Source organism: Brachycentrus maculatus, unplaced genomic scaffold (genome assembly GCF_059751285.1).
Source record: "Brachycentrus maculatus isolate JH-2025_06_01 unplaced genomic scaffold, ASM5975128v1 h1tg000692l, whole genome shotgun sequence".
Lineage (NCBI taxonomy): Eukaryota > Metazoa > Arthropoda > Insecta > Trichoptera > Brachycentridae > Brachycentrus > Brachycentrus maculatus.
This window is the reverse complement of record NW_028281424.1, coordinates 115,759-143,347: the sequence shown is the minus strand read 5'-3', so window position 1 is coordinate 143,347 and position 27,589 is coordinate 115,759. Positions and strand designations below refer to the sequence as shown.

General features: G+C 30.8%; 1 protein-coding gene across 1 annotated transcript; it reads left to right on the top strand.

Moving 5' to 3' along the window:
- Positions 1-1,048: 1,048 nt before the first annotated feature.
- Positions 1,049-27,345, top strand: LOC148300573 (uncharacterized). Its single transcript, XM_088274581.1, has 2 exons — positions 1,049-1,181; positions 25,369-27,345. Exons 1-2 carry the CDS (start codon positions 1,161-1,163, stop codon positions 26,863-26,865), a joined length of 1,518 nt encoding a protein of 505 aa, XP_088130707.1. The 5' UTR covers positions 1,049-1,160; the 3' UTR covers positions 26,866-27,345.
- Positions 27,346-27,589: the final 244 nt, after the last annotated feature.

Here is a 27,589-nt window from a genome sequence, read left to right as displayed (position 1 = left end):
ATCGATATTTTTATAAACAATAGAAAATATAAAAGCACTTTAAGTGATACACAATACGATACAAATATACAAAGGTAATTTACCTAAGCTTTCTTTTAGATTACAACATCAATTATCTATAATATTTTACACAAATGAATAAGCACTGAATTTAAATTTGTGTTGGAAGATATTGCGTTTCAGAAATATTGTTAGTCAATTATTGTACTTTCATGCAAAAAGGTTGGATTAGTCGAAAAAATGTACATACAAAAGCTCAGAAATAAAGGCAACGAAGCTTTTAAATATGCACAATTTGATATTATATAAAACTAAAATATTACGTACGTGTTTATAGTAAAAATAATTTTCGTCCTCCTATCTAAGCCCAATAATTCATAGGGTACCTACCTATTGGATCGACGCAGTGTTAAACTAATCGATAAATATCGATTAATATCGATAAATATAAGGAGAGAGAGTTTTTTTTCAATTGGTCTGTGTCATCAAGTAACTTAGGTTGCTTAATATTTTTTCTGGAGCGTAAAGCAGTCATTTTAAATTAATTAAGTTATCACCAGATATTATTTGAAATCATTCTTTGGGTACTGTCGCGTATGTTCGAAATTACGTCATTTTAATTTAGGTTTGGGTCTGATTACGACTTGATCTACATAATACCAGGTCACAAACCAGATAGGAGCATAAGGCAGTCTCCTTCGGAAGAAAGGAGCGAGTCGACCGGATTGCATCACCTGTCCCTGATTACGGTACTACGGGTGACCGGAAAACTTTCCTGAGTTGGGCAACCCGCTAACTGGTCCGCGCCGCGTCGCGCGTCGCGTAGCGCGGACCGATGTTCAATTAGATAATTTGCCCAAAAAGTACACCATTACTCAGAGGAAAGTGTCGGCGCGTGTGTGCTTTACATGCGAGAGTTTCTTTAATTCCACATCGCACTTATTATTCCGCCTCGGAACCGTCTCGGCGTCGTGTCGGCGTCGGGGAGGCGGCCTGCGGCTGCGGCCTGCCGGAGGGTCGAGGGACGCCGTATAAGAGAGGACGCGACCCGCGCGCGCTCATTCACCGTATCGTAGTCTGACCGACCGCGCGTGCTCTCGCCGTCCAACACTAGATTCGCGGATTGTGGTGTTGTTATTGTGTTAATTGTGCCTTACGAGATGCCGGTGACCAAATTAGTTGTAAGTAAATAATTAAACATGTATTTTGGATCAATCCTTATTATGTTAGGTGTGGATCTTCGAACTTTCGCTTCTCCCGCTTGTCGCCTGTTGCGCATTGTGCTCAATCTGCATCCATTAGTACAATTGTTGTATGTACCTAATGATTACATGCAGTAGTTCAATTAAGAATGCAGTTTATATGTAATATATCGTCTCACTGCTTGCTGACAAAAAGCTCGAAGAAAGGATTCTGTTTTTATTTATTTTTTTGGTTTTCAGTATTCAGATAAAATAAAAAAATTTAAATATAAAACTTTATCAAGTAAATTTTTATTTCAGATGAAATTAGAAGGTATGAAATTCTTAACATGGTTTTCCTTTTTGATCGTAAATGAATGAATATTTATTGGGGTTTTCACATACCTTCCTTTGAATCTATGGTATTCGTGTGGTAAATGTTTTTAATTTTACTTTATCCTTAAACTAGTATTTTAAGTTTGATGCGTTAATTAATTTCTGAAACACCCTTAATAAATTTCCAAAATTTGTGTCTCAGCTCAGTCTCAGCTCATGGCAACTTTATCTTTGGTTTACAACACCACACAAAGGGTAATCGGCAAGTATGAAAAGGACAAATAGAAGCAGGGGTGGCAGTTTTAAGTTTAGTTAACGACCATATCTACTCAAGGCTCAGTATAAAAAAAGAAAAGGCCATAATAATAGTAATAATAACTAAATACTAATAAAATAGATATGTAATAATACTGTCGTATTCTATAATATGACAGTGTGCAATGTCAAATATTTGATATCAAAATATAAAATGTCTCAACAGAGACAATGTATCTACGGAAATCAGAACGGCTTATGACCTATCATTGGCTGACTTAGGTACTGTGTAACGAGCCATATTGACTGAATATTGGGAACATTTTCCCATACACATACACGTATAGTATTTTAACAACTACATTCGTAATTATGATAGCCAAGATACCTCGTCTCTGTTGAGACATATATGAATGATATAATTTGATTTATGGCCATCAGGCGTTAAATCTAGTGTTTGAGTGCAATTAAATAAAGAATTATGTTATTTGATTTAAAAAATATATTAATATTTTTTACAAAGCCAATATTATCGCAAAACTTTTGATTTGACTATAATTGTAACTGACTGCTGTAATAAAGTACATGCCACTCAATCATTTCCAAAAATGCACGATTTTTATACCTTGATGCACGTTACATCCGGATACCAACTAAAACGCGTTAGTTATCTCCGCTCATTGTGCAGAAGTGTAATATTGAGTAGCTTATTTAATTTCCGAAAATGAAGGACGTAAGGTTGTCGGTAGTGTCTCGTTAGTGCCAGAGATTGTGGACTGCTGGGAACCGCAGTAGTGCAGCATAAACTTTACTAGACCTATTGTCTCACAACTTGTGCAACAGTCATAAAACAATTGCAGCATTGCGCTGGTAATGTTCACTTAGATCTGCAATTAGTCATATTAATTCCTTTCCTAGACGAAAAGTAATCTCCGGCCTCGCAACTCAACTGCACACTAAATCGACACAATGAAAAACCCACGTACAGGACTTGATTTAGTAGAAGCCTTAAATTTGTATGTAAATTATTAATGAAGCATTTGATTGTGAAATATTCATGTTGTAAAACATCATTATTAGACAACTATGGCACATGTGCTATCGAAACGATTAATAATCTTTTTAAATATATGGCACTAACATGGCACTAAAATTGGATTGAAAAATGTACTGAAAACATTCAGTACACAAGAAATCGTTTTTTAACAAACTTATACTTACTAATAAAAGGATTTAGTTAATTTGTTAAAATTAATTTTATGTATTAAAAACGATACATGTACATATAATAGATTATACAACACAAAATTTAAAAGGTTCATTTTCAATAAAAAATAAAGAAAATTAAACATTTAATGGCAAAAATGGAATAAAAATTGTTTCCCATTTATTTGGATGCGAAAACTATGGTCTCATATGATACATTAGATAGTAAATTCACTGAACAGTCTTGTCTTAAAGTGCATTTTATTTATAATTCATAAGTACATTTGAATACACTGTACAACAAGTTTAATTCCGGGACAACATAATTCAATTATGACTCAACTGTTTTTTTTTAATATCCCCGATTTATAAAACGGTTCAGAAAAATGAAAATACAGGGATGTAAAAGTTCTAAAACTTAGTATTAAAGCGCTCCGTAGGTACATATGTGCAGTATTATGCAGCTATGGATATTTATTAAAACCTCCTTAATGATTTCAATCATTGAGTACCTATTTTTATATAGCGGTTCTTTTTATTATTAACATTAAAACATGTGTATAATATATAAGTATATATATAACATGTGTATAATATGTAAGATGATAAGAAGATTAAATTATCGTTAAAATAGTTAAAGCATCAACTATTAATATAAATTGTTAATTGATTGAGTGGTTGGTCTGTCTCCGCGGTGTAATGGTTACCGTGTTTAGCTACCGTGCTGGAGGTCCCGGATTCGATAACCAGGGGGGGTGAAAATGAATATTAGTGATTTTACTATATTCATTTAATATCACCCTGGACTGGTCTCTGAAGCGCAGGAATGATCATCTTGCCTTCGTGTAAGTAGAGATCAAGAGAACAGTGCGTCAATACCATGCAGTGCCCTATACACTATTAGGTACGGATAAGGGTTAGAATGAGTGATTGTGTTTTATTAATATTTTTGAATTCTTTATATTATGCGTTATTTACAGAAAACAACCTCTGTCGTGCGAGTAATAGTCATCAATGTAATACATAACAATTATCAGTAAACTTAATCCGTAACTCTTAAGATCTTCTTATAAATAAAGTAATAATAAAAACGTACAAAAATTTAATCGTAGTAGATATACTATTCAAAATTGCTCGAAGAAAAATTTGAAGTAAATACATGCTTCGAGGCATTCAGCCGACACACAACCTCGGTCATTTCCACTCTCTCTGAAAAGTTTTCACTCTTCCTTTTTAATAGGCAATATACCCGTGGTCATTCACCGTGCCATCACATATGGAGCTAGTCAATTTGAAAAAATAATTACATGTTAATTAATTAAATTCGCTTTTAAGTACGCGTTGAAAGGTGTGTGCTATAACGTCTACAATAACATTAAAAAATAATAGATTTGTCATTTACATAGCACAGTTGAGCGATGGCGCCGACTGTAATTTTCAGAAAGCCAGGGTACTTTCCCGTAATAAAAAAATATTGTAATAATTTAGAAGTGATTTGGCAGATATAAAGGTTTATTCATTAATTACCTGTCGTTAAATTTGCGACAGTTATTTTAAAATTTAAATTTCATATTATAGGTGCTAAATATTTACAATCGCGGTATGATGTTCAAAATAAAGCGAGGGAAATCCATTAAAATTTTGTATCTTTCCTTCATGTCTCTACACAATTGTAATGCACATCAATACTCAAATAATAATATAAACAATGGCTTTCGAATGCTTGATTTAAAAAAAAAATTATTTATATAAATTAGATACTTTACCCATTTTATTATGTAATCGTATTTTTACTTATAATATTTTGTGCCATGAAAAGGGCGATAGAACATACTATTTCCGAGGATATTTTATTCATTTTTAAATTAAATTTATTTATTTATTTATAATAAATAGATGTTACGAAATGGTGACAGCTCAATCATTTGTATAAAGTCTCAGTTATAGAAACACGCTACATTATTTTGTATATTTAAAAATAATAAAAAATCGTGGATTTAAAAAAATAGTAATTAACATATTCACAGTTGCAAGTAAAAAAAACATTGAAGCAAGTGATTTATAAAATATTTAGCAATGTTTAAAGATTTATTGATATACTTTAAAGTTGGCATTTAATTTGTCGATGTACGATGGTATATCATTATACAAATCTTTTTCAAAGTTCTGAAGCGGTAGTTTAGTAAGAGAGAAGAAATAGGAGCTTGTGTAATACGTGTCTATATTATTTAGTATATAAATTTATAAGCCCAAAAGTTATCACTTTAAAATATTACATCGACAAAAGATATTTAGTTAATACAAGACATTAATGAAAATGCTTAGTACTTGAGTTTAAGCAATTTATTATTCAACAACCGAGCACTTTTCGCCTAAAAAAATAATCACACTCTAAAGTGCCGGTTATCTAATATTAAAGTTTCGTCAATAATAACAACAATAATTTAAGATGTACATATGTAGATTAGTTTTTATCCGATGCTCTAAATTTTTGTTGTTGTAATCTTGTGTTAATAATGCGCACACAAGAACAGTATTTGTGCCACTTCTATTTGGGATGAATAATGACGCCAGCCCCCTAAGGGTACAATTGACTTTCATACTAATGGATGATCGCCTTGCAAACTACATATTACACCTTACATATTCTGAATATTCATTTGCATATTTGTTATATAATAAAACCGACAGCGATTACCATAAAAAATACGATCACCATGTTTAATTATTGAGTAACATAGGCTTGTTACACTTTAGCTAACATATTTGGATCGGAGAGAAAATTATTTATACAGGCACAAATATTTCCATGTAACCGTAACCACTTTCTCTAGAATGTATTATGAAAAGTAATGCAACGCTTTGTAAGGAGAATAGTTACTCGACTTGCTGATCACCGTGTTCCATGAAGTAGACTTCATCTCGTACAGACTTGAAATAGAGAGGTATAAATTATGTAGAGACTTATAAATTATTTCAAGTGTGAAATAAATTATTTCATTGGGAAATGCACAAGTCATTATCTACATATATTAATGTAAATATTTTATTTATCGTCTCGATTTGCGGCTTTTGAACTTTAATTTCATATTTTTTTTATGTGCGTTGGGTACTACGTCGGATTTATGCAGTTATCCTGAAGACGAGCTGAAATATAACTAACATTTCAGGCGCCATTCCTAAATAAATCATAAATGCATAAATCCTAATTCTTTGTTATAGTTTCATTCATTGATTCGGCAGTAATTTTGTGGTAATATCTATCCATTTTCGTGTAAGTTTTACTTGGTGAATACCACTTTTGCGGCTTTATTAAAGTTGTTTATAAAAGTTTACTTTCAATTGATACGAGTAAACAGTAAAAAGTTTAATGATAATAACGTTTCATATTTAAATCAAGCAAAATATTCCCTCCACAAAATTTCGATAACACATAATTTTATGATATTTGTTAAATCGCAATACTTCTTTAACATTTTAAGAATATTGTATCTAGTTTTAATTTTTAACATCTTTAAAATATTGGTTAAATAATTTTGAAATATTACATGTAGGTACTTTTAAAACGCCTGGTGAAAGTTGAATTGGTCAAATAAACGAATGAATTGTAAAAAGTATTTTTTTATATGTGTAGATAGTATTGAATAGTATTGAATTATGATTGAATATTATTCATTTTTTTTTAAATATAAAAACGTAGATTAAAATAATGAAAAGCATATTTCCCGTATTGACCAAATATTAAGCAAGGTTTGGGAATCTTATTAGTCAAATATGGTGCGAGTAAAAAAAGATTAATATTTGGGTGATACACTTAAAGACGGATATGAACTTTTTTTCCTTATTGTCAAATTGTATCGTACACTCATGGTTTCTTGGAATGCACTGGAAACTAATCCAATGTGTAACAGTCGGGGGTAACCGACTGTTATCTGATTATTGTATTTAATGTTCATACACAAAATTAGAATCAGTTACATACGCAAGTATAATGGCTATAATAAATTAATATTAATGAGTTATTTAACATAACTGCTTTAATTAAACCCCATTTCAATTAAAACTACGCATTGTCTCTTGAATTATTATAAAAATTGTAATTTTGGATTTTGAAATGTTTATAAAGTAATAATATATACGTTATACAATTTATACGTACTTACAATTACTTATTAACATATTAAAATTATTTTTCCAGTTTTGAAATCATAATAATATTAAATGTGTACAAGGTAAATAATGTTACAAGCGCAGTTATATTCAATTTCCACAAGATGTTTTTACTATTTGAATATATGTCGATATTTTTATACGTTCGCTATCTTCTTTTTTATTTTTTTCAATGCTTAAATAATGAAAATATTATATTGTCGATACTACCTTCTAGAATCGATCGCAGTGTCTACCGGGTGTCTAAATATTCGTACTATACAGAGGCGGAGAAACGTTTTTCTCTGTCTATCCTTAATTCGTAGGCGTATTTTATGATATTCCAAAGTGATTATATTCCACATCATTATGTTTTTTGTAATAACTTAATGAAAGGTATGTCTTACATCTATTTTTTTTTAACAGCACATTAAAGTCAAGGATATACCTCATATGCAAATATTATAACACGTACCTACGATACTGGTAAGTGGGACTTATTTGTTATACGAAAAATTAATAGCGAGCAAACCTATTCGTGGAATGACTCCACTTTTTTTGGTAAATAATAAGTATAAACATATTTATTTCTAAATATTTATTTTAATGAATGACAGCATGGGAAACCCACCATTTGTAAAATTTTAATTCGTGATAGTAAAAGAAGCACTTCCTCGATACGTATCGTGAATTTGAGAAACTTACTACTAGTAAAAAAATATTTTATTCATATAATATTATATACATATAGTATTAAACTTGCCTTCACCTTTATGTTCGCTTCGCGGGATGTAAGGTACAGTGCCGTACAATTAATCATCGGGCACCATTATTATATGTAATTTTTTCGTAAGATAAGCGAAGAATCGAGTGTTGCAATAAAACAAAACAGATATCGTGAGAGCGAATTGTGAGATCTAATATCAAGGCTCATGCGGTCAATCGCATATTCTCGTATGGCCGCTAGCAATCCTACAATATTTTCCAATCGGAGAATTGAAACCCAGTACACGTCAAATTAAACAGCCGAAAACATTATATTGTAGTTTCACGATATGACGTACTCGTACCGCGGTGTCGAATGACCAGCCGGAGCGGTGGCGGTGGTACCTACAGCATGTCCAATTCAAACATCTAAGTACCTACTGGTCAAATAAAATAAAAGTGGAAAAAAACTATATAGTTGTTGTTTTATTATATCAATGTGACAGGGATATTAAAAGCTTTTAAATGTAAATTCACAGTAAAATCAGGGCACAATTTTGTTTCACATTTCAATAAATTTCGCAACTTAGTTAAGGAAAAAATTGTTTTGCAAGAGAAGGTCTGTCAAAAAGCCTAGATGCTTCTGTATCAGATCTAAAAATGCGAAAAAAAAACAATAAGTGGCCTATGTATAGGAACTTCTCTAAATCTACTTTTGAGTCGAGAAAACTACAGAAATATCAAACATGAAAAGTGTTTGGCATTTTGTGTCCTATTTTATTAATATTTATTAGCATTAATTTTTTTTTAATTACCTAACCTCAAAGTCACTCTAAAATCAATCTACGCCTGCAACACCGCTTATCGTGGCCCTACTTAGTCTTCAACTTTGAAAAAAATATCACTTTTTTTTTTTATTGTAGCAGTGTGTAACCCTGAAAAAATGATTCAGAAAAAAGCATTAAGCGCTCCGGAGACGGTCAATAAGATATTCACAAGGATGTTTACGATATTCAGTATTCGTCGTCTATGAGAGGACTCGAATGCAAACCCTTCAATTGCCCAAAACAATCATAATCGTATCAATGAAGTAAAGCGATTATTGGTCGTCTTCGAGGTGTTTAAATTATAAACATAATATTTGTATTCGCATTAGGAATGATTATTTTTTATGCGATTATTTATTTTAATGGTCAAACCATGCGATTAAAAATACATTAATGATTTTAAAAATATATTTGGGCTTGGAAAGTTGTTAAATATAAAATTTATTTATCATGACTTTTCAGAGAAGAAAGCAATAGATACGTAGCAGTTGCTTAATTAAATACATTATAAACATGTATAATATATCAATTATCTATTTAAAAAAACTAATTGAATATTTATCCAGAAAGTATGAGGTTTTTATTTTTGTTTGAAATATGCCATTGTCCATTCGTCAGCATTTTTATGAATTATTGTAGTTTTTTTATATAGCCTGTACGAGTGATTTTGGCTCATAGAAAGTACGTTTTATTAGTAGTATAAAAGAATATAAGAGGAGAAAGAGAGCGAATATAAAAAAAAAAAACAATAATTAACTGAAATTAAGGAAAAAAGAGATTGGTTTTAATGTAAATGTATGAACTGTTGTCATGATCTAAAACAGGGTTCGAATGAATGTGATTGATGAAGAAGTTATACTCGTAATATGTGAAATTGATTCAAAGTAAGGTTCACTTTTGTTAAAAATACTCTGAACTATTCTAGTTACCTATTAATGGTCATACTCGTTTGTATTCAAAATCACTTTTTGAGGATGTAAAATAAATGTTTATTTTTGCATTCTTAGAGTTTACTGCGTTCACTTGTTATAAACACATAGTTAAACTTTGGTTGTGCCTGACACAAGCAATCGATTAAACACGCGACTATGTGATTTAAACACTTAAATATCTCTGACGTTTATTAAGAACAAAATATTTACATGCGATGAGTTGAATAATTATTAATTGCATTGCAATGTCAAGAACCTTATTATGTACCTACTTGCTTAGCACATTAAAGTATTTTTCAGATGAAACGATTTAAACAATGTACGTACTATCCGGAACAGCTGGTTGACAGCTCCTTCAGAGTTGAACTTGAACAGAGTTGAACTGAGTTGACCAGTCTGATGATGTCGGTAACGACGAAACCCGGTCGCTGGTCAAATAAAAAAGTGGAAAAGCTAAAAATATTGGTTTTAATCTAATAATAAAAAAATAATAAAAAAATAAAAAATAAAATTGAACTTATCAGATTGAATCAGGTCTATTGCAAAACATTATTTTTTCTTCAGTTACTTCCTATATTTTACTAAGAGAAAAAAATCTGGCTAATAATGCTTACCGTAAGTAATATTTTTGTCCAACTTTTATTCTATCAAAATTATTATTTCTCTTAACCACCACTTTTTTCTGTTATTTTTTATGTAATGTTATATAGCCGTTATCTGTTGTGTTCACATTTAATCGATAAACAATGTGTTTTTTTTATAGAAACTTTTTATATTGTATCTTTTTATATTGTTCACTGTCTGTGATTTATAAATAAAATAAGTATAATTATTTTTTATTTTCAAAATTGTCTTTCCTTGATAAAAAATACACAGTAACAACAAAATTTGTCATTTTTTTAAATATCCGGATTTCGAAGGATTTCTTATATCCATAACTTATTGTCCATGAGAAGAGGTATTAAAATCAAAATAACAAAATGATACCTATTTTTTTGTTAAATGCTCTTCATTACATGCGCTTATTATGTTTTTAACACACGTTGCTTTTTATGATACATTAATTACACTTTTAGCAACTAATACGCAGGAAATTGTAAAGCGTTCAAGATCACGAAAACTAATGGTTTCTAAGCGAATCATTTTAGGCTATGATATATATTTCTTTAACAAAGTTCAAGGTAAGAACTAATAGAGAAACGTTTAATATTACCGTCAATCAAATCACTATTGCAAAATAAATAATAAATCCGTATTTGTATGTTTACATATAATATATATATATATATATATATATATATATATATATATATATATATATATATATATATATATATATATATATATATATATATGTAATAAAATAACTAGGTACCTACCTATACATTTTATTAAGTACTTACAAAAAGTACCTACATAAAACAGTTCTACCACCAGATGCCGCATGCGTCGCTCAGAAGAAAACAAAAGACTTCCGATAATATTATTAACTGTCAGAATCAGATAGATAGATAGATAGATAGATATAAAAATGATTATAAAGATAAATTAAGAATAAACTTTAATTACAAAGCAACACATTGTTTATTTTATTATTATACATCCACTTTACATATTATTTACACCCATTTTACAAAGAAAAATATTACCACGTTATAAAACGACAATTTTGTTAATATGGAAATGGATTATGAAACATTAGATGTATTAAAACAATTACTACAATATGTTCGGAGTGAGAGAGAAAAATCAGAAGATGATCAAAGAAAACGATTAGAAGATAATCAAAGAAGACGTGGAAATTTAAGAACTAGTGATAAAATTAAAAATAAAAATCATGTGAAAAAAATTTCTACAAAATATAAAATAAAAAATACTGAATTTAAAAATACAGAAAATAACAACAGCGAGGAATGCAAAATAAATTATAATGAACATGTAAAAGAAGAAGATTTTGAAATAAAAATAAATCATTTAAATCAATTTCAAAAATCTAAAATAAATGAACTGATTTGCAAATATAAATCCGTTTTTGCAAAAGACAAATATGATATCGGCACTGTTAGTGGATACGAAGCGAGGATAGACTTACTAGTAGACAGATATTGCAGTAAGAGGCCTTACAGATGTACTGTAGAAGATAAAAATAAAGTAGAAAAAACTTCTACGAAAGATAAAATAAAATATACTCCAGGAAAGAAGAATTTAGAAGTAGATTGTCTAAGCAGGAATCCAGTATTAAAATCGAATGAAAATGCAGATGAACAATTAAAAGTTGTAAATTTGGTTAAATTACAAGATAATTTAAAAGATCAGAATAAAAATAAAGACGTACAAATAACACAGAAACAGTGCTTGAAAAATGAAAATAAAAATAAAGTAGAAAAAACTTCTACGAAAGATAAAATAAAATATTCTCCAGGAAAGAAGAATTTAGAAGTAGATTGTCCAAGCAGGAATTCAGTATTAAACTCGAATGAAAATGCAGATGAACAATTAAAAGTTGTAAATTTGGTTAAATCAGAAGATACTTTAAGAGATCAGAATAAAAATGAAGGAATTCAAAAGAAAAAAACAAATGGATTGAAAAAAAACTGTGTCTACTTTAAAAGGGTCAAGAAGAAAAAAAAAAGAAAGAAAAAAAAAGAACGAAAAAAAAAAAAACTTTATTATATCACTAAACTTATACAAGAAGATGATCCGGAGGACGAGTGAAAATTTTACTATGAATTTTCATCCCCAAGGGGGGAGATGTAATAAAATAACTAGGTACCTACCTATACATTTTATTAAGTACTTACAAAAAGTACCTACATAAAACAGTTCTACCACCAGATGCCGCATGCGTCGCTCAGAAGAAAACAAAAGACTTCCGATAATATTATTAACTGTCAGAATCAGATAGATAGATAGATAGATAGATATAAAAATGATTATAAAGATAAATTAAGAATAAACTTTAATTACAAAGCAACACATTGTTTATTTTATTATTATACATCCACTTTACATATTATTTACACCCATTTTACAAAGAAAAATATTACCACGTTATATATATATATATATATATATATATATATATATATATATATATATATATATATATATATATATATATATATATATATATATATATATATGGTATGTATACATATATTACTGCCGGATATCCTACTACTAAATATATACATTGTCATTAACTTTTTATATCGTAGAATTTGTCTTTAAATATATTTTCATATAATCCAAAGATTTTGTACTATCCCTGTGTGAATTTCAATAAATAATATAACTATCGCAATGTTTTTAACTCTGTGACTTATTAACGATATATCCTATAAATGTATGTATCGCAGATGATTCGATATTTCTATACTGCTTTTCCAGACCGATGTCTTTAGTCACTCGTCACGCGGGCTGCTTACAAAGGTGGCGAATTCACCGAATGCGAATGTTTCAAAGGACAAACAAACGAGCGATTCCTTTCTTCTTGTCCGCGGCTCGGGCGAAGTTGAAGCCTAGCGCGTTTCCATCAGCTGCAGTCAGCGATCCGTTGCGCCATACGACTCCAGGTCGTGATGTGTTTCGTGAACAATGTTGGCTCTCTCGGCGGTCCGCTTGTGTAGTTATCTCTAAATGGCAACGTCTTACAAGAAACTACACTTAGATAATGTCGGGCGAGTTGCGGAACCCGGGCCCGTCCGATGGAGCCTGCGAATCCACACAGAAACTAGAAACATTCGATGATCGCGATAGATACGATCTTCTCTAAACAAATGTGTAGACACAACACGTTGTGAATGTCATCCAGTTATCATGGCGCCCTACTTTGTGTGGATGAAGTTTGCTATAAATCTAGGCTATTAAATGCGCCACGATTTGTTTCTCGTAATATGGAATGAGATGAATTTAACACTCATAAATTATGACTTAAAAACGGTATTAAAAAACAAATGAAACTTGCATTAGAACTGAAATTTTGCCTGTGAAAGTTTTTATTTAATTTATGTATGTATAGTATGTATATATATGTACACCATATATACTTCTTTCTCCTGTCCCTATTAATTATTTGTGTAATTATATATGGAAAAATATGAATGCGTTTGGCGAAAGTATTTAAATGCCATGGAATAAATACATATGTATTAGAAAAATAAGGTAAAGCATTAATAATGAACGAACATATCGTATCTAATTTTTAATATTTTGTTGTAGGTATGTATGCATTTATGTACAATATGTAATATAAACATGTTTAAAACTAAAATGAAAACTAGAATACATAATTGAAAGACTTCGACATAAATGTCGAATTGCTCAGAATGAAATATGGAAAATACTTCTAAAAACCGATCTACTGAAATCAACCCTAATAAATGACATTCCATAAAATTACGGCTTAGATTTCCACATTTACTAATGTTCGTAAGTCTATGAAATAAAAATTATAAATAAACTTTAAACATTATTTAGTGAATTCCTTTTATTAGGATAGTAAGACAAGACTTTTCCAAGTGTTCTTGAAAATTTTCAAGGTTTTCATGCTCAGAGCAGGAAAATAGAATCAATTTCCTGCGTGTAATTATTTAGTTTCTCAAAACTATACGAAATTTAACTCACTTCACCGAGTCGTATAGTGAACTCGTCTATTAAAAATTCTTTATAGCAAACATTAAATAATGTTGTCTTCTTCTTCGTTTTTTTTTATTGAAATTAGTACTTTTAATCGATGGCGTAACATCTTGCTTACATAAAAAAATTTAGGCTCGTAATATTATCATAGCAAATGGACGATATATTATACTAAGCTCTGTGTAATAGATTGATGTTTATGTTTTGCGTCTAGCGTTGACCGCATTATAACTTTGCTCTAAAAACATTCATAAAAAGTCTTTAATTATCGCTGATCGATGTTAAGTTACACCTGCAGTTGCACAAGTATTAAATATAATGTTATATAATAGTAGTGGAATTACAGGTATATTAAAAATGAGTTATAACGAAATATGGTCATATATGTTGAGTGTGATAACTGATGAATAGTTCTTAGTATTAATAATAATATAACGTATGTTTTCACAGATATTTTAGACGAACAAAATATTTAAAAATGATAGACAAGTAAATGTATGTATTGTTTAATATTTTACTAATTTTAATACTTACTTGAAAACTGAATACTTATTAATCAATAATGCATATTTTTTAAATATATTTGTTCGAATCATCAAAGTGACTTTATGTATCATATATTGTAATTAAATTACACATAAGTACATACAAATTTCCAAGATAAGTGTTATAAATGGCCCAATATTTTTACGTAATTATGTCGAATTTTCTGAAATAGTTTGAGGGTCATATAAGGTTATTGTGCGTGTTAAAAGATCTCGTAACTCAGTTGCCTGAAAGTGGATCGAAGGCTTGGTTGTTACGTAATAATACTCCACAAGTTTGATATTATACTCATTCATGAAAATACCAGCCTGTAAACGGTGTAACGTAATATAAACGTTTCATTTTTAATAACAATACACCATTAGGCCACGTATTGTAACTACTCGGTTCATATCCAAATCAAATTACGATGAAATAATGATGTTTTAATCCCACACGTTATGATAAAATAACACTTTTTCACCGGGAGAAACTTTTTCTTCTATTTTGAAACGGTTAAGATTAATTTATTGTCAAGTAAAATCATGCGGTTAATGTTAAATTTGCATCACATAGTATTTACTTTTTGAGTAACTGTTTCGAGTTACGACCCTTATTCTGTCATTACGCGATTCCTATTACCACGAACATCTTAGACGTATTTAGTAACCTTCAGAAAATATTGCCGAAAATTATTGAAAAACTATAATCAACTTTTACTTATTCTTTCAAACACTAGAATTTTACCCTTACGGAGAAAAATATTACAAACCGATAATATCTTGATATTTCGTCCCAATGGTAAATTCAGTGTTTGATAATAAAAAAAATGTTAATTACAATACGGTCACTGGATTAAAGATCAAAATATCGCTGCTTCGACACCACGTTAAGATAATAAGAAGAACAATAATGATCAACTGATCAAATAAGAAGTGCGAGATGTTATTTTATATTTCGTCTTTATAACCCGGAAGTATTCCCATCTTTATTCAAGTAAAGAAAGCTATACTTCAAAAAGTTTTTAATTGTACCATCTGTCAGTTTCAACTTAGATACGATATCGATTTTTCCAACACTGCAAATATACAACTTTCGAAAATTGATGCATTATGAATGTTCAATAATGGGCAGAAAGGTAAAGTTTACACAGTAAATAAAGTGATCACTTTAGCCAGCATAAGTTGGGTCCTTATTCCTGGCATACTCAGACTTCCATATTTGCTTTGTAAAAAACAGATGTTTTGTCTCTGTTCAGTTATCTATGATGTACGAGTATATCGAGAATAAACGAGTTATATTTTTAAATGATATAATAAAACAATTTTGTAGTTTTTTTTCCCTATTCACTTTTGTTTGACCAGTGACCGGGTTTGTCATTACTCACATGACGATGATCGGTCTGATGATATTAATAACGGCAAAACTCGGTCTCTGGTCATAAAATGAAAATGAAAACAAAACCATGTACTAACTTAGTTGTTTTATCATATAAAATGCAGTTCCACCTAAAAACTATAGTAAAAAACTTAAATTTTTAAGGATTCAATAAAACCATGTTAATATTTAAAAAAAAAAGCATAGAGATAAGTTTGTTAAGAAAAAACAAATGAGTAAATATTTGCAAGAATGACACACTATTTTTATTTTTATTATCCAACTTCGAAAACAAATATATTTATTTTCAGTGTCTTCATTTTCAAATGTTTATCATGGACTTTGGTAGCCATAGTTTAGTAAGCATATTAACACCATACGCATAACGTACACGTACTATGAAGTAAACTTTTTATTAATAATGCACGGTTGGAGTGGTTGAATAATAAAAGTGAAATTAATACAGCATTTTCGTATCACAATGAAAAAGCTTTCGTTATTGCCATACTCGTAATGCGAGTACGTGCGAGGTATGAGCTGAATAAAATAAAAACTTTATTCTATAATCACGTCCGTTTGGTTTTTTTTTTTAATTTTAAACAAATATGTACGGTGGCTTCTAAATCACAAATATTATTTAGAATTTAATTTTTTAAAAAACTAAAAAACTTACTAACTACGCGGTAGATAGAGAGAAAATAATGCCACACCAATCTGTCTTTAAACACAATATTCGCCTCTTCCACATTCATTCAGCTTCTCATTTAGACTCCTGACCTACCTTCAAGAACAATTTTATAATTTTATTGTTTAATTATCCCTTTTTTTAATAACCTTTTATTACACAAAATAAATTTAATCATGAAAAAATAATAGCAACGTAAGTGTTAAAATTTTCACAAAGACTGCATTTTATTTTGTTTTATGTTTAAGGTCCAGTATTCGTTCAGTCGCAACTTATGTAATTTACTCTAAATCCAGATAACGGTCAAAAAATCATGAATTTTAATATTAATTCAATTTTCAATCGAATATTTTTATTGCAGAATATTTGAAATCGACACTCAAATATATTTTATCAATATGGTACAGTAAAATATATTTTATCAATACTTTCGTTAAGTTTATTTCGTGTCACCTTGCATTATAATATTATTCTAAAGGCGTTTTTTATTTACTCTGTCGATAGCAACGTATTGACACTTACTTCACCGGGATAAGCGCTGAATATTTTAGTTTTTAATGTCCATTCGTTAGCTAAGCGTTCCTCGTTTTACTGATTTCATTGTGATTTCTTCATATTGGCAAACAATCAAATATATTGAGTAAAATGGACTTCTCTAGAATAATAAATGCAACACTTTTCACAATCTGAGTAATAATGTTCACGATTTTCCCAGATTTAATGCAATTTCAATTTCCTTGTGTTTAGAATGTTCCATTAAAAAAAATAATTCAATCTTTTCAATACATTTTTGGAGAATGAAAGATCAATTGATTTATTTGTGTAATCATTTTTTAAGGCGAATGCCGTTGGAGTAATACTTCTAGAAAGTTCGTTAAAGATTTAAGTAAGCATCGATAAAAATACGTTCGGGAATATCAAATTGATGACTGAGGATATTTGAGGAGGATGAATAGATTGTGAGATGTAAAGAAGTTTGGATGTAAATATGTATGGAATAAATGTGTTTGGTCATACCTTTTTTTAAAGGAATTGTCGTTTTTTACAACAAATATACATTTCTAGTTTGAATATGCGTAAAATAACAGCATATTTTGTTATTTTAACTACACACGTAAATACATATTTAAATACATTTTATTTCGAACATTTTTGCATCATTGTCATTTTTTATTAAATGTCTATTATAAACAACAAAAAAAATTTTTTGATTAAAACATCGAATTGTTTCATGGGTGGTCTTACAAGAAACCCGCTTACAACTTTGGGTAATCTCTACGTGTTACTTAAATGAAAACACAAAACATATTTAATTACGTGAAAAGAGATTTAAATATGTATATATACACACACACGTACCTGCTGTAATCACCCAATAGCTTTACAAAATAACTAAATCTCAAAAAAAAAAAAAAAAAATTAAATCATTGCAAATAAGATTTTGAGTTCAGTAATGAAGATATTATTGTTGGAGCAAGTTGATTGGCAAACCACGTGTGAAACTTAATTATGTCACCACTGGTATGAGATAAACTTAAAGTCTGAAAATAAAATCATTGTGCGTTAACATTTCAGAAAATTTAATTTCTAAACAATTTCATGACACTTTTTAGACAATGTCTCATTAAATTTAAGGAAATTGCATAGTTTATCCTAAATTCTAATATTTTCATTAAATTAATTGTTTACTACTACTACACTACTAAAGTGTGTTTGAAAAAAATGTTCTCGAATAAATTTAAAATTATTACGGTTCACATTTTTGTATCATTTAAAAAATATATTTGGGCAATTATAATTAATGTTTTTTTTGGGATAATTTAAAATTAAGAAAAATAATCTATAAAAATGTGAATACCTAATTAATACTACTTTCTGGAAACAATTTGTTAGTAACGAAATTGATACTTAAAATAGAAGTGGCCTGCGATTAAAATATTTATGTTGTTATTTGCATAAATTGATTAGATTTCTGAGGAAAAAAAAAAACAAGTAAAATCTCGTGAGATAGAGAAAATGAAGAAATTTTGGACCTGACATTTACAAGCTAAATGCTCCTGACAGATATTTGCCAAGCAGAAACGCGTATGCAATTGAGGCACTTATAGTAAGAAACTTTTATCTGTAATCACGTGAGAAAATTACTGTAGTATTGTTTGTACGGGGGTCTTGACCCTATTTTAAGAAAGTTAATTGTTATCTTCCAGTCTTTTTTTGCAACAACCTCTCCAAACTCTAACAGGCCGAACTTTTTGCATGTCATAGGTCGTTTATAATTATTTATAATAACGTCTTTGTTCTGACAAAAAATAGAAAACATTTTCATGTACATGTTGACTCTTTTATTTAATAAACATTATAGTTTGAAACATTTAATTCGTATAATTTTCATTTACGGTAAAAACGGAACATACTGGAATAATCACAGGGTATATCATTAACATAAAAAAATCAAACATCTTTATTTATTACACCTACATACATATAACATATTTTTATATATTTAATATAGTATCTTTAATTTACTTTTATATTTTATTCCAAAACTTTAATATCAGAAAATGGCAAGTGGTCAATAAATTCATAAATTCATGAAAAAGAAACGAGAAAAAAACGTGTAGTGAAACACGACAATCAACTGCTCCTAGATCCAAAATTCAGTCGCCCAAAACTGATAGCCTTTGACATCATACGACTGAACATCGTTTCGATACGGGAGAAGACCATTATTAAAAATAGCATATTCATAAACTCATAATATTTCTATGTAAAAAACTATATCTTAAATAAAAAGTGAAATTTATTAAAATGTAGCACATAAGAATTTTTTATTGTTAACATCTATTATATACTTATAGATGTAATTAATCCTTGGTCTTCCCTATCCCATGTTATATAATGTTTGACGATACTATAGATGTTGATTTGGCTTAGTTAGTAATACTGTTGACAAATACGGTGATCGTAATGATTCTGTCAATTCGAAATTGCTCAATCCAACAAGAAATATTAGTATCTACCTTTCTCTAGGTCCTTGCCTTAAATCAAACCGCACCTCCCTCCGAAGTATTGCTGCACCTATCTTGAAACTATGATGAATGAATTAGTAAGCGTTTTCCTTCTGTCATGGAATGTATTCTAGGTACGCACTCTTATTGTCTTGTCGCAGAGGAATCTTGTTTGTAACTCGAGTAAAACTATTATTGAATTAATTATGTGTAATAAATGTGTAAAATATTTGAACTTTATTCACCGATTTACACAATAACTGTTCATGTTTTCGGGTCAAATAAGTTCTAATGACATAATTATTTGCAATAAAAAACACGAGAAAACCTATTAGTAGAAAGAACTATCTTCCATATTATATACCACATACAATTTGTTGTTTGTGTTATTTTTACCTTTTATGTTTCTTATTATGATTGAGGGTTTTTGTCATTTAGTTAAATTTTTTAGCTGTGCCCAAATTACGAATAATAATGAGATAAACTGTTTTAATTTTTGTCAAGACAAAAATGCATATAATAAAATATTCAAAGATATTTTTAAATACCAAAAATAACAATACCGCACCCACCCAACGACCTATACAATTATACTGCTCCTAGAGCAGTTCAACCTTGAGCCTCTGATGTTTTCGAGCCAATATTTGAGTTCAACAAAAAATCTTCTTTTGGCTATATTTTTTTTAATTATACGGAGTGTATGAAAAAATAATAAGTACGACACTCTCAAAATTGTAAATTAAACGGTTTGTTGACTTTAATATTGAAGCATACGAAACAGGTGTTTGCCTTTTTCTGTTTTCAGTATATTTTGTGCGAACTATCGACGTTTATTCGAAATTCATCCTATTATTGTCAGTCAGAGATCACAGTGGATATTGAAGTACTCGGCCTCCTCGTTCGTGAGAATGATGGATAATAAGATTGCGCATTGTTACGTGAGAGCCTTGGGCCCACGGAAGGAAAGCTATTTCGCAAAGCGCTGTCTCCAACTAAACGTAATAATACTCGTATAATACGTTAAGTGCAGAATACTGCTACAGTGTTGTTTACCTCTTACATAACATAATTGTCCGATCAAGTCATTGGACCCTATTTACTTTTTGATTTAAGAAACATTTTTTTTCGGATTAATTAATAACACAGACTAATATTGCTATATTTTATTGAAATATTATCAGAAGATGTAAATCAAAAAGTCCAAAAAAGATCGTCGCTCCCTTCGTTTTTGGCCGAAAATGGAGAAGTTTCTATTAAAATTTTGTAGGAATTTTCAGAAATTTTCAGGAGCCCTAATATGATTTTTCACTCCTTACATTTTCATCGACGGGGGAAAGGGAGAATCACTCCCTTTTGTTTTTTTTAATTAAAAACAAAATAAACTGCAAAATTTGACAAGCAAAGTAAATACTGCACAAGTTTATTTAAAGATAAACATTATCCTGTAAATATTGAATACATAAATGATTTTAATGTAATCCATTGAAAGCATTGTCATTCCAAAAAAAAATAACAAAGTTGTTGATCTTGTAGAAAAATATTATTTAAATCATACGTTTTGGCTTCAGGTGATAATAATTCTTGTAACATTGATATGTTTCTCACCGACATGGGTATTTCATACTTTTTTTACAGCTGTCATAGTATGATTTTTTCCTTGAAGTTACAATTTCTCACACAGTGCGTATAATAAATAACTCTCACTATCTAATTTTCTTTTGATAGGTTGGAGAAATTCACATATATACTCGTATATTATCATTTTTACACGTTCGTTTCTCATATAATAATAATTCGTTCAAAATAGTTCATCTAGGTATCTAGCTATGTATTATACAATACAAAACAGATTATGAAGCAATATTAAAATGAACTCTGCGGTTCCAAGTATAGAACTGTCATGGCAATTGCGTAAAACGCTAATTTATTTATTCGTCGTTTCAACAGAACCTTATAACGTATTAACATCAAATCTGATTTAATACGAGATTTATGTATTTGGTACAATAATCAATCAACTTCATGATTACAATAAATTTTGATTCAACAAAAATTAAAGGTGGTAATATAAAAATATCAAAATATCTCAGAGTTTTATAATCCCTTCGCAAGCTGTCACAAAATAAATGAATTCTGTAGGTACACTTAAAAATCGCGTTTTGATTAATATTGATAATGATAACTTATGTTGAATTTTTGACCCACTGCAAACAATAAAAAACATTAAATAACTAATTTATAAACTTTGCCTATAGCAGTATAGAACAAACGAAAGGTTATAAATTAAAATTAAAATTTCGTGAGTACAGTTGAAATTAAACCAATATTTTAATAAGTTGAAAGAGATATCTAAATATTGCAAGTCAAGTTATTTTTTCGTATATTTCTTTTAAAGTAAAAACATTATACACGATGTTAAACATCACCTTATTATGAATAATTTTTGCAGTTATATTTGTTGAATAAAGTTATGTTAATTTAATTTTGGAGTATCTTTTTATAATATATTTTTTAATTAAATTATTTTATACAAACAAAATTATATTTATGTTTCTAATTTAAGTTATTTAAACAAAACATTAAGGGTGGGTTAGCATTCGATAAGTATTGAATGTTTATAATTATTAAATATAATTTATTTAAGAGTAATGATCATGACCTTCGGAAGATCCTTGACTAGAAATAGTCATGCGAATATTTAACGCTAATTACGGTATACTGATATTAAATAATACAGTGAATACTATTATGTAGATCCAGAAGGAGATTAAATTATTCAGGTATGGAGTGTAATAGAATCATTATTTATTTGAAACACACCTCCACTGGCACTGAATGGAAACCGGAAAACAATGTTAGTACACACTTACAATTTGATTGAAAAAAACAAACATCTCAAATATATTCAGCATTGTGAGAAAAGATTTCCATCCTGAGAAAATCTCTTTTTCTAACTAAAAAGTTTAGTGCATACTAAACTTTTTGGTTAGAAAAAAATACATTGTACCAATCCTGGAAGTATACACACGTATGTTTTTTTAAAACGTAAATTGTATTAGTTTAATCCAATTCCGATCAACGTCCTTGACACACCTTGTTATTTATCAATTTGTAAAGAGAATGTTACATACGAATAACAAATCAAAGCTCGCAATAAATATTATAAAGAATGCAACAAAACTATGTTTATGATCTGAAAATACATTAATTAAAAAGATCTTGATCAGATTCAACTCACAACCCTAAATTATGAATAATTATTCAACTTTAAATGCTTTCCCTTATGCAGCTAAAAGTAAGTAAAACGGATTTCAATAAGGCTCCGAAATTCAATTCATGTGTATATTAGTACATTAACATTTTTTTGCGCGCCACAGGTAAAAATAAAGAAAAATGCCGGTTACACCATTTCCATTATTCTAGAGCTCAATACTACAAATAATAAATCAAACGTAGATTCATTAAGAAATAACGTAGAAGGATATAAGGTTACAGATTTAGGGGGAGCACTATATTTTTTTAACAACTAGAGGAGTAGGGAACGTATTAAATTTAAAGGAACTTTTTTCTTATCGATTTTGTAAAAAAGAATATTAGTATTCATAATGAAGCGACCAGTTAAGCGACTATTCCGATACAGTCACTACCCATTGTATACAAGATATGATATGTGGATACATCGCGTTACACAAGAATAATTCAACGGCCAAGTTCATTGCCAGTTGAGATGGTTCAATTGTGGCTCTTCACTTTCGTCTGGTGAATCAGCTGATTTTCTTATACTCGCTTATCTATCACTGTCACTCCCACCTCTCACTATAGCGCCATCTCACCTCCTCTCGTATGGCATTAATTACGTTTGTAAAATGCGGTACTGAAGAAGAACGGTAAATGTAAATTGTGTTAATGATCTTTATCACTTTCCTGCTCGAAATTCCAAGAGCGCGATTTTTGCGATCATGTATTATATTTATATTAATCCATTGATTATCATTCATTGTATTTTTATGATTAACAACACTTTTCACAGCCGAGAAATGTGGGAAATTATTCCTTTCTTTATTGTTATATCTCGAAATATTAGACAAAAAGGAAGTATATTTACAATTGCCATAAATTTCACTTACCCATCACTATCTCAAATTTTTTTATCATCTTTCTTTTGAATTGTTATTTTATTATCTAAAAGATAAACTATCATTATTTTTTTTAGATTGCGTTTTTAAGCAAATTAAAACCACAAACGATTTATAAATTCAATCAATAAAAATGAACATTGGTGAAAGATTGCATTCGGCGAATGGGAATTAAGTTTCTCTTTGTAAAATACTGTTTCGGAAATATATTACTGTTATTGTCGTGTTACGATTCATTTTAATGCTTGAGCTTTAAAAATAGTGCGCAGTTGTACGTTGCAAAGCGATTTACAATAAATATACTTTATATTAAAGCGACGTTACTAGATTTCTAATTACCGCGTTTCTAAAATTTCTCCCAAGATATATATATAGTACTATCAACTACCGACTATGAGTGAAATTCCATGACACTTGGTTGCTAACCAGATAACCACATAAATAATCATTCATTATAATATCTTCAGTAGTTGTTGACTGACAGATTTTCTGCACTCATAACTTGTCTTTACAAAGAATTACTATATATATCCAAATACTTTCGATCAAAAGTAAAACGGAAATAATGTTGTAATAATTATCGAACGTTACTTAAATGCGATTGCTAAATATGTATGAAATATTAGGTCAAACTGCTTTATCAAGATTATCCTTTTAAAGAAACTTGTCAGATAAAAAATTAAATGCTGAAGAATATGAATCTATGCTTTATTTCCGCGTTCGCTTTGCCAATTAGTTCACCATCGACGTTCATTAAAATATCTCAATATATCTTCGTACTTCGTTCTAAAACTATGGTATTTTGACTAATATATTATTTTAAGGGTAAAACTGACCAACTTTACTTTCTCCTGATTACTTCAGTTAAGAAAATAAAATATTTTCATGAACCTATTTGCTTGAGATCCGGTCATTGATCTACAACGTCAGACTACTCGCCAACTATAGTATTTACATAAGTTGCGTGCTTTGAATTCTTATTATGCTCCATACTTCGCATAGAAATGGAGTCATTCTTCCTCAACCGTACGGAAAACGTAACTTTTATTTTTATGTTTGCTGCGTTTATAATTTGTCCGAAGTACTTTCACTGCAATAGGAAATAATATTATATGCTTATACGATGGAAAACACCTTTTGTTAACAGGTTCTTGGAGGGTGAAATTAATATCATTGGGTGGCAAAACATAATACTGCACAAACTTACTCTTGCGATTCGTGACATAAAAAAAATCTATGTACGGTAAACTAAGTTACACATAATTATTGTATTAACACAGAGTGGATTCACGCTTCTAGGCGTTTTATTTTAGATAACCCTAAAGAAAAAAAAAACAAACCAATTTAGCCCCTTTTGTAACAATTTTTGTAATTGTTTGTATTCATTTTCCGTATTGTTTTTTTCTAGTGCCTGGCACTGCTGGTGTGCGGACTGGCCGTCTGCGCTGACGCCCAGGGCCGGCGCGTGCGCCTGCGCGCCAGACCGGCGCCCATCGCGGAGGACCAGCTCCAGTACTACGAGGCGGAACCTCGCGCCGGAGAGCAGGAGCTGGACATCGAGGACGAGTTGGCACTGTACGGGCGCCAGGCGGCTCGAGCGGACTACGCGCGCCCCGCGGCCATCAAGCCCCGCACCAAGGAAGCCTCCCGGGCCCCGCCCGTACAAACAATAAGGAATTACAATAAAGTGAACGATGACGGCTCTTTCACCTTTGGCTACGAAGCTGCCGACGGTAGCTTCAAAGAAGAAACAAGGGGAACAGATTGCGTAGTCAGGGGTAAGTACGGATACGTGGACCCGGATGGAAACAAAAGGGAATTCACCTATGTATCTGGCAATCCCTGCGACCCTAATGCGGCGAGCGAAGATGAAGAAGAACTTGAAAAAGCGCAAGAAGAATCTAACGAAGCTGCGGGGGAACCCGCTAACTACCCATCTCGTCCGTCTAATTACCCGACGCGTCCACCCGCCAATTACCCCATCAGGACTGCGAGACCCCCACAAACTACATCGAGACCGGCCACTACTGTCTTCGAAAATCTTTACAATCAAATCCGAGGTGGAGGTCAAGAAGCGGAAGAAGAAGAGGAAGAAGAAGCTCCTCGCACTCGTCCGCCCCGACCCCAATCGACTCCATTGGCAATCACTCCTCGCCCACTCCCTCCCGCTACAACGTTCCGCCCTCAACTCCTTCAAATAACTCAGCGTCCCCAAAATTCTCCGATTCCCCAAGTTATTTACAGCAGTCCTCTTCCATCCTCGATCGCTCCATCTACTCCTTCGTACGAATCCTCTTCCTACCGTCCTTCGGGACATATCGATTTCGCGGCGGAGTTCGCCAAGTTCCAACAGGAAAATCAAATCGTGTCGTCTACTCCGGCTACGTTCAAGACCAAGGCTAAGACGAGCGAGCCCATCTCTCCTAGCGGCAATCCGATCTATTCCACGCAACTGGTGTTCGATCCCTCGAGCGGACAGTACGACTCGAGACTTTTCCAGAGTCTTCCTCAGAGTAGCGGAGGACTGACACTCAACCAGCGCGTGCCACGGCCCACTCCTAGCCAATTCATCCAACAGCAGCCGCAGGGCTTCAGCCCGTCGCCTCTGTACAGGCATCGCTTACAGCATCCCACGCCGCAGCAGTCCCAGCAAGTGCAGCAGCTGCGTAGTCCTCAGGAGGTGTACCAGCGCCAGCAGTCGGGTCTCCAGTTCCAGAACTCGGCGCAACTGTTCGCTCAACAGCAACAACTGCAGCAGAGCCAGCTGCAACAAGACCGACAGGCCGCGCGCGCCGCGCTCGCCCAACCCCTTCAGCCCCAGCAGCAGTATTACTACGTGTCTCCCAATAGGGACCAAGACGGACCCATCGACGCGTTCCTCCGAGGACACGGTCTGCCCTTCTAAAGGGAAACGGTGAATTTACGTGTAAAACACGAACAGTTACAATAAAAAACATTATTGTGTTACGATCGATTAATTTTATAGATAAATTGTTTTTTTTACGCCACACTCAATTGTTATCGAATACGAGTAAAATGTCATTCAATTCGTGCGAACAATACATTGCCAATTCACGCGAAACACTTACTTGAATACATCGGCGGAGGTATTATTTACAATTTTGTAATCTTGCTCGTAAGTCTTGGGAGGTATTTTTATTTTATTTTATAATCTGCCAAAGCCATTTTACTTACTACGTCTTCGTGGGGATTTATACATATTTATTTTGTGTTTTTTATACAGTAAATTACGTCTGCCGGTAGAGTAATATTTAATGATAATTTTATGTTTTTACTTGTATGTGTGAATGTACAGATAGTAAAATTATCGTAAGAATTGTTTAAGTCAATATTTGTAAATTAATAAATATAGTTTTGTAATTTACCCACGATGTTTTACTTCAATATGAAATTTAATTATTATTCATGCTTCTACTGATTTCAGAAATGTAGTCATCTTGTGCGGCATATTAACATTTAAAAAGTAATTAAAGATCTTTCCGAAGAAGATCTTGCACATATAAAAAAATTTCATAGCCTATATATATATATATATATATATATATATATATATATATATATATATATATATATATATATATATATATATATATATATATATATATATA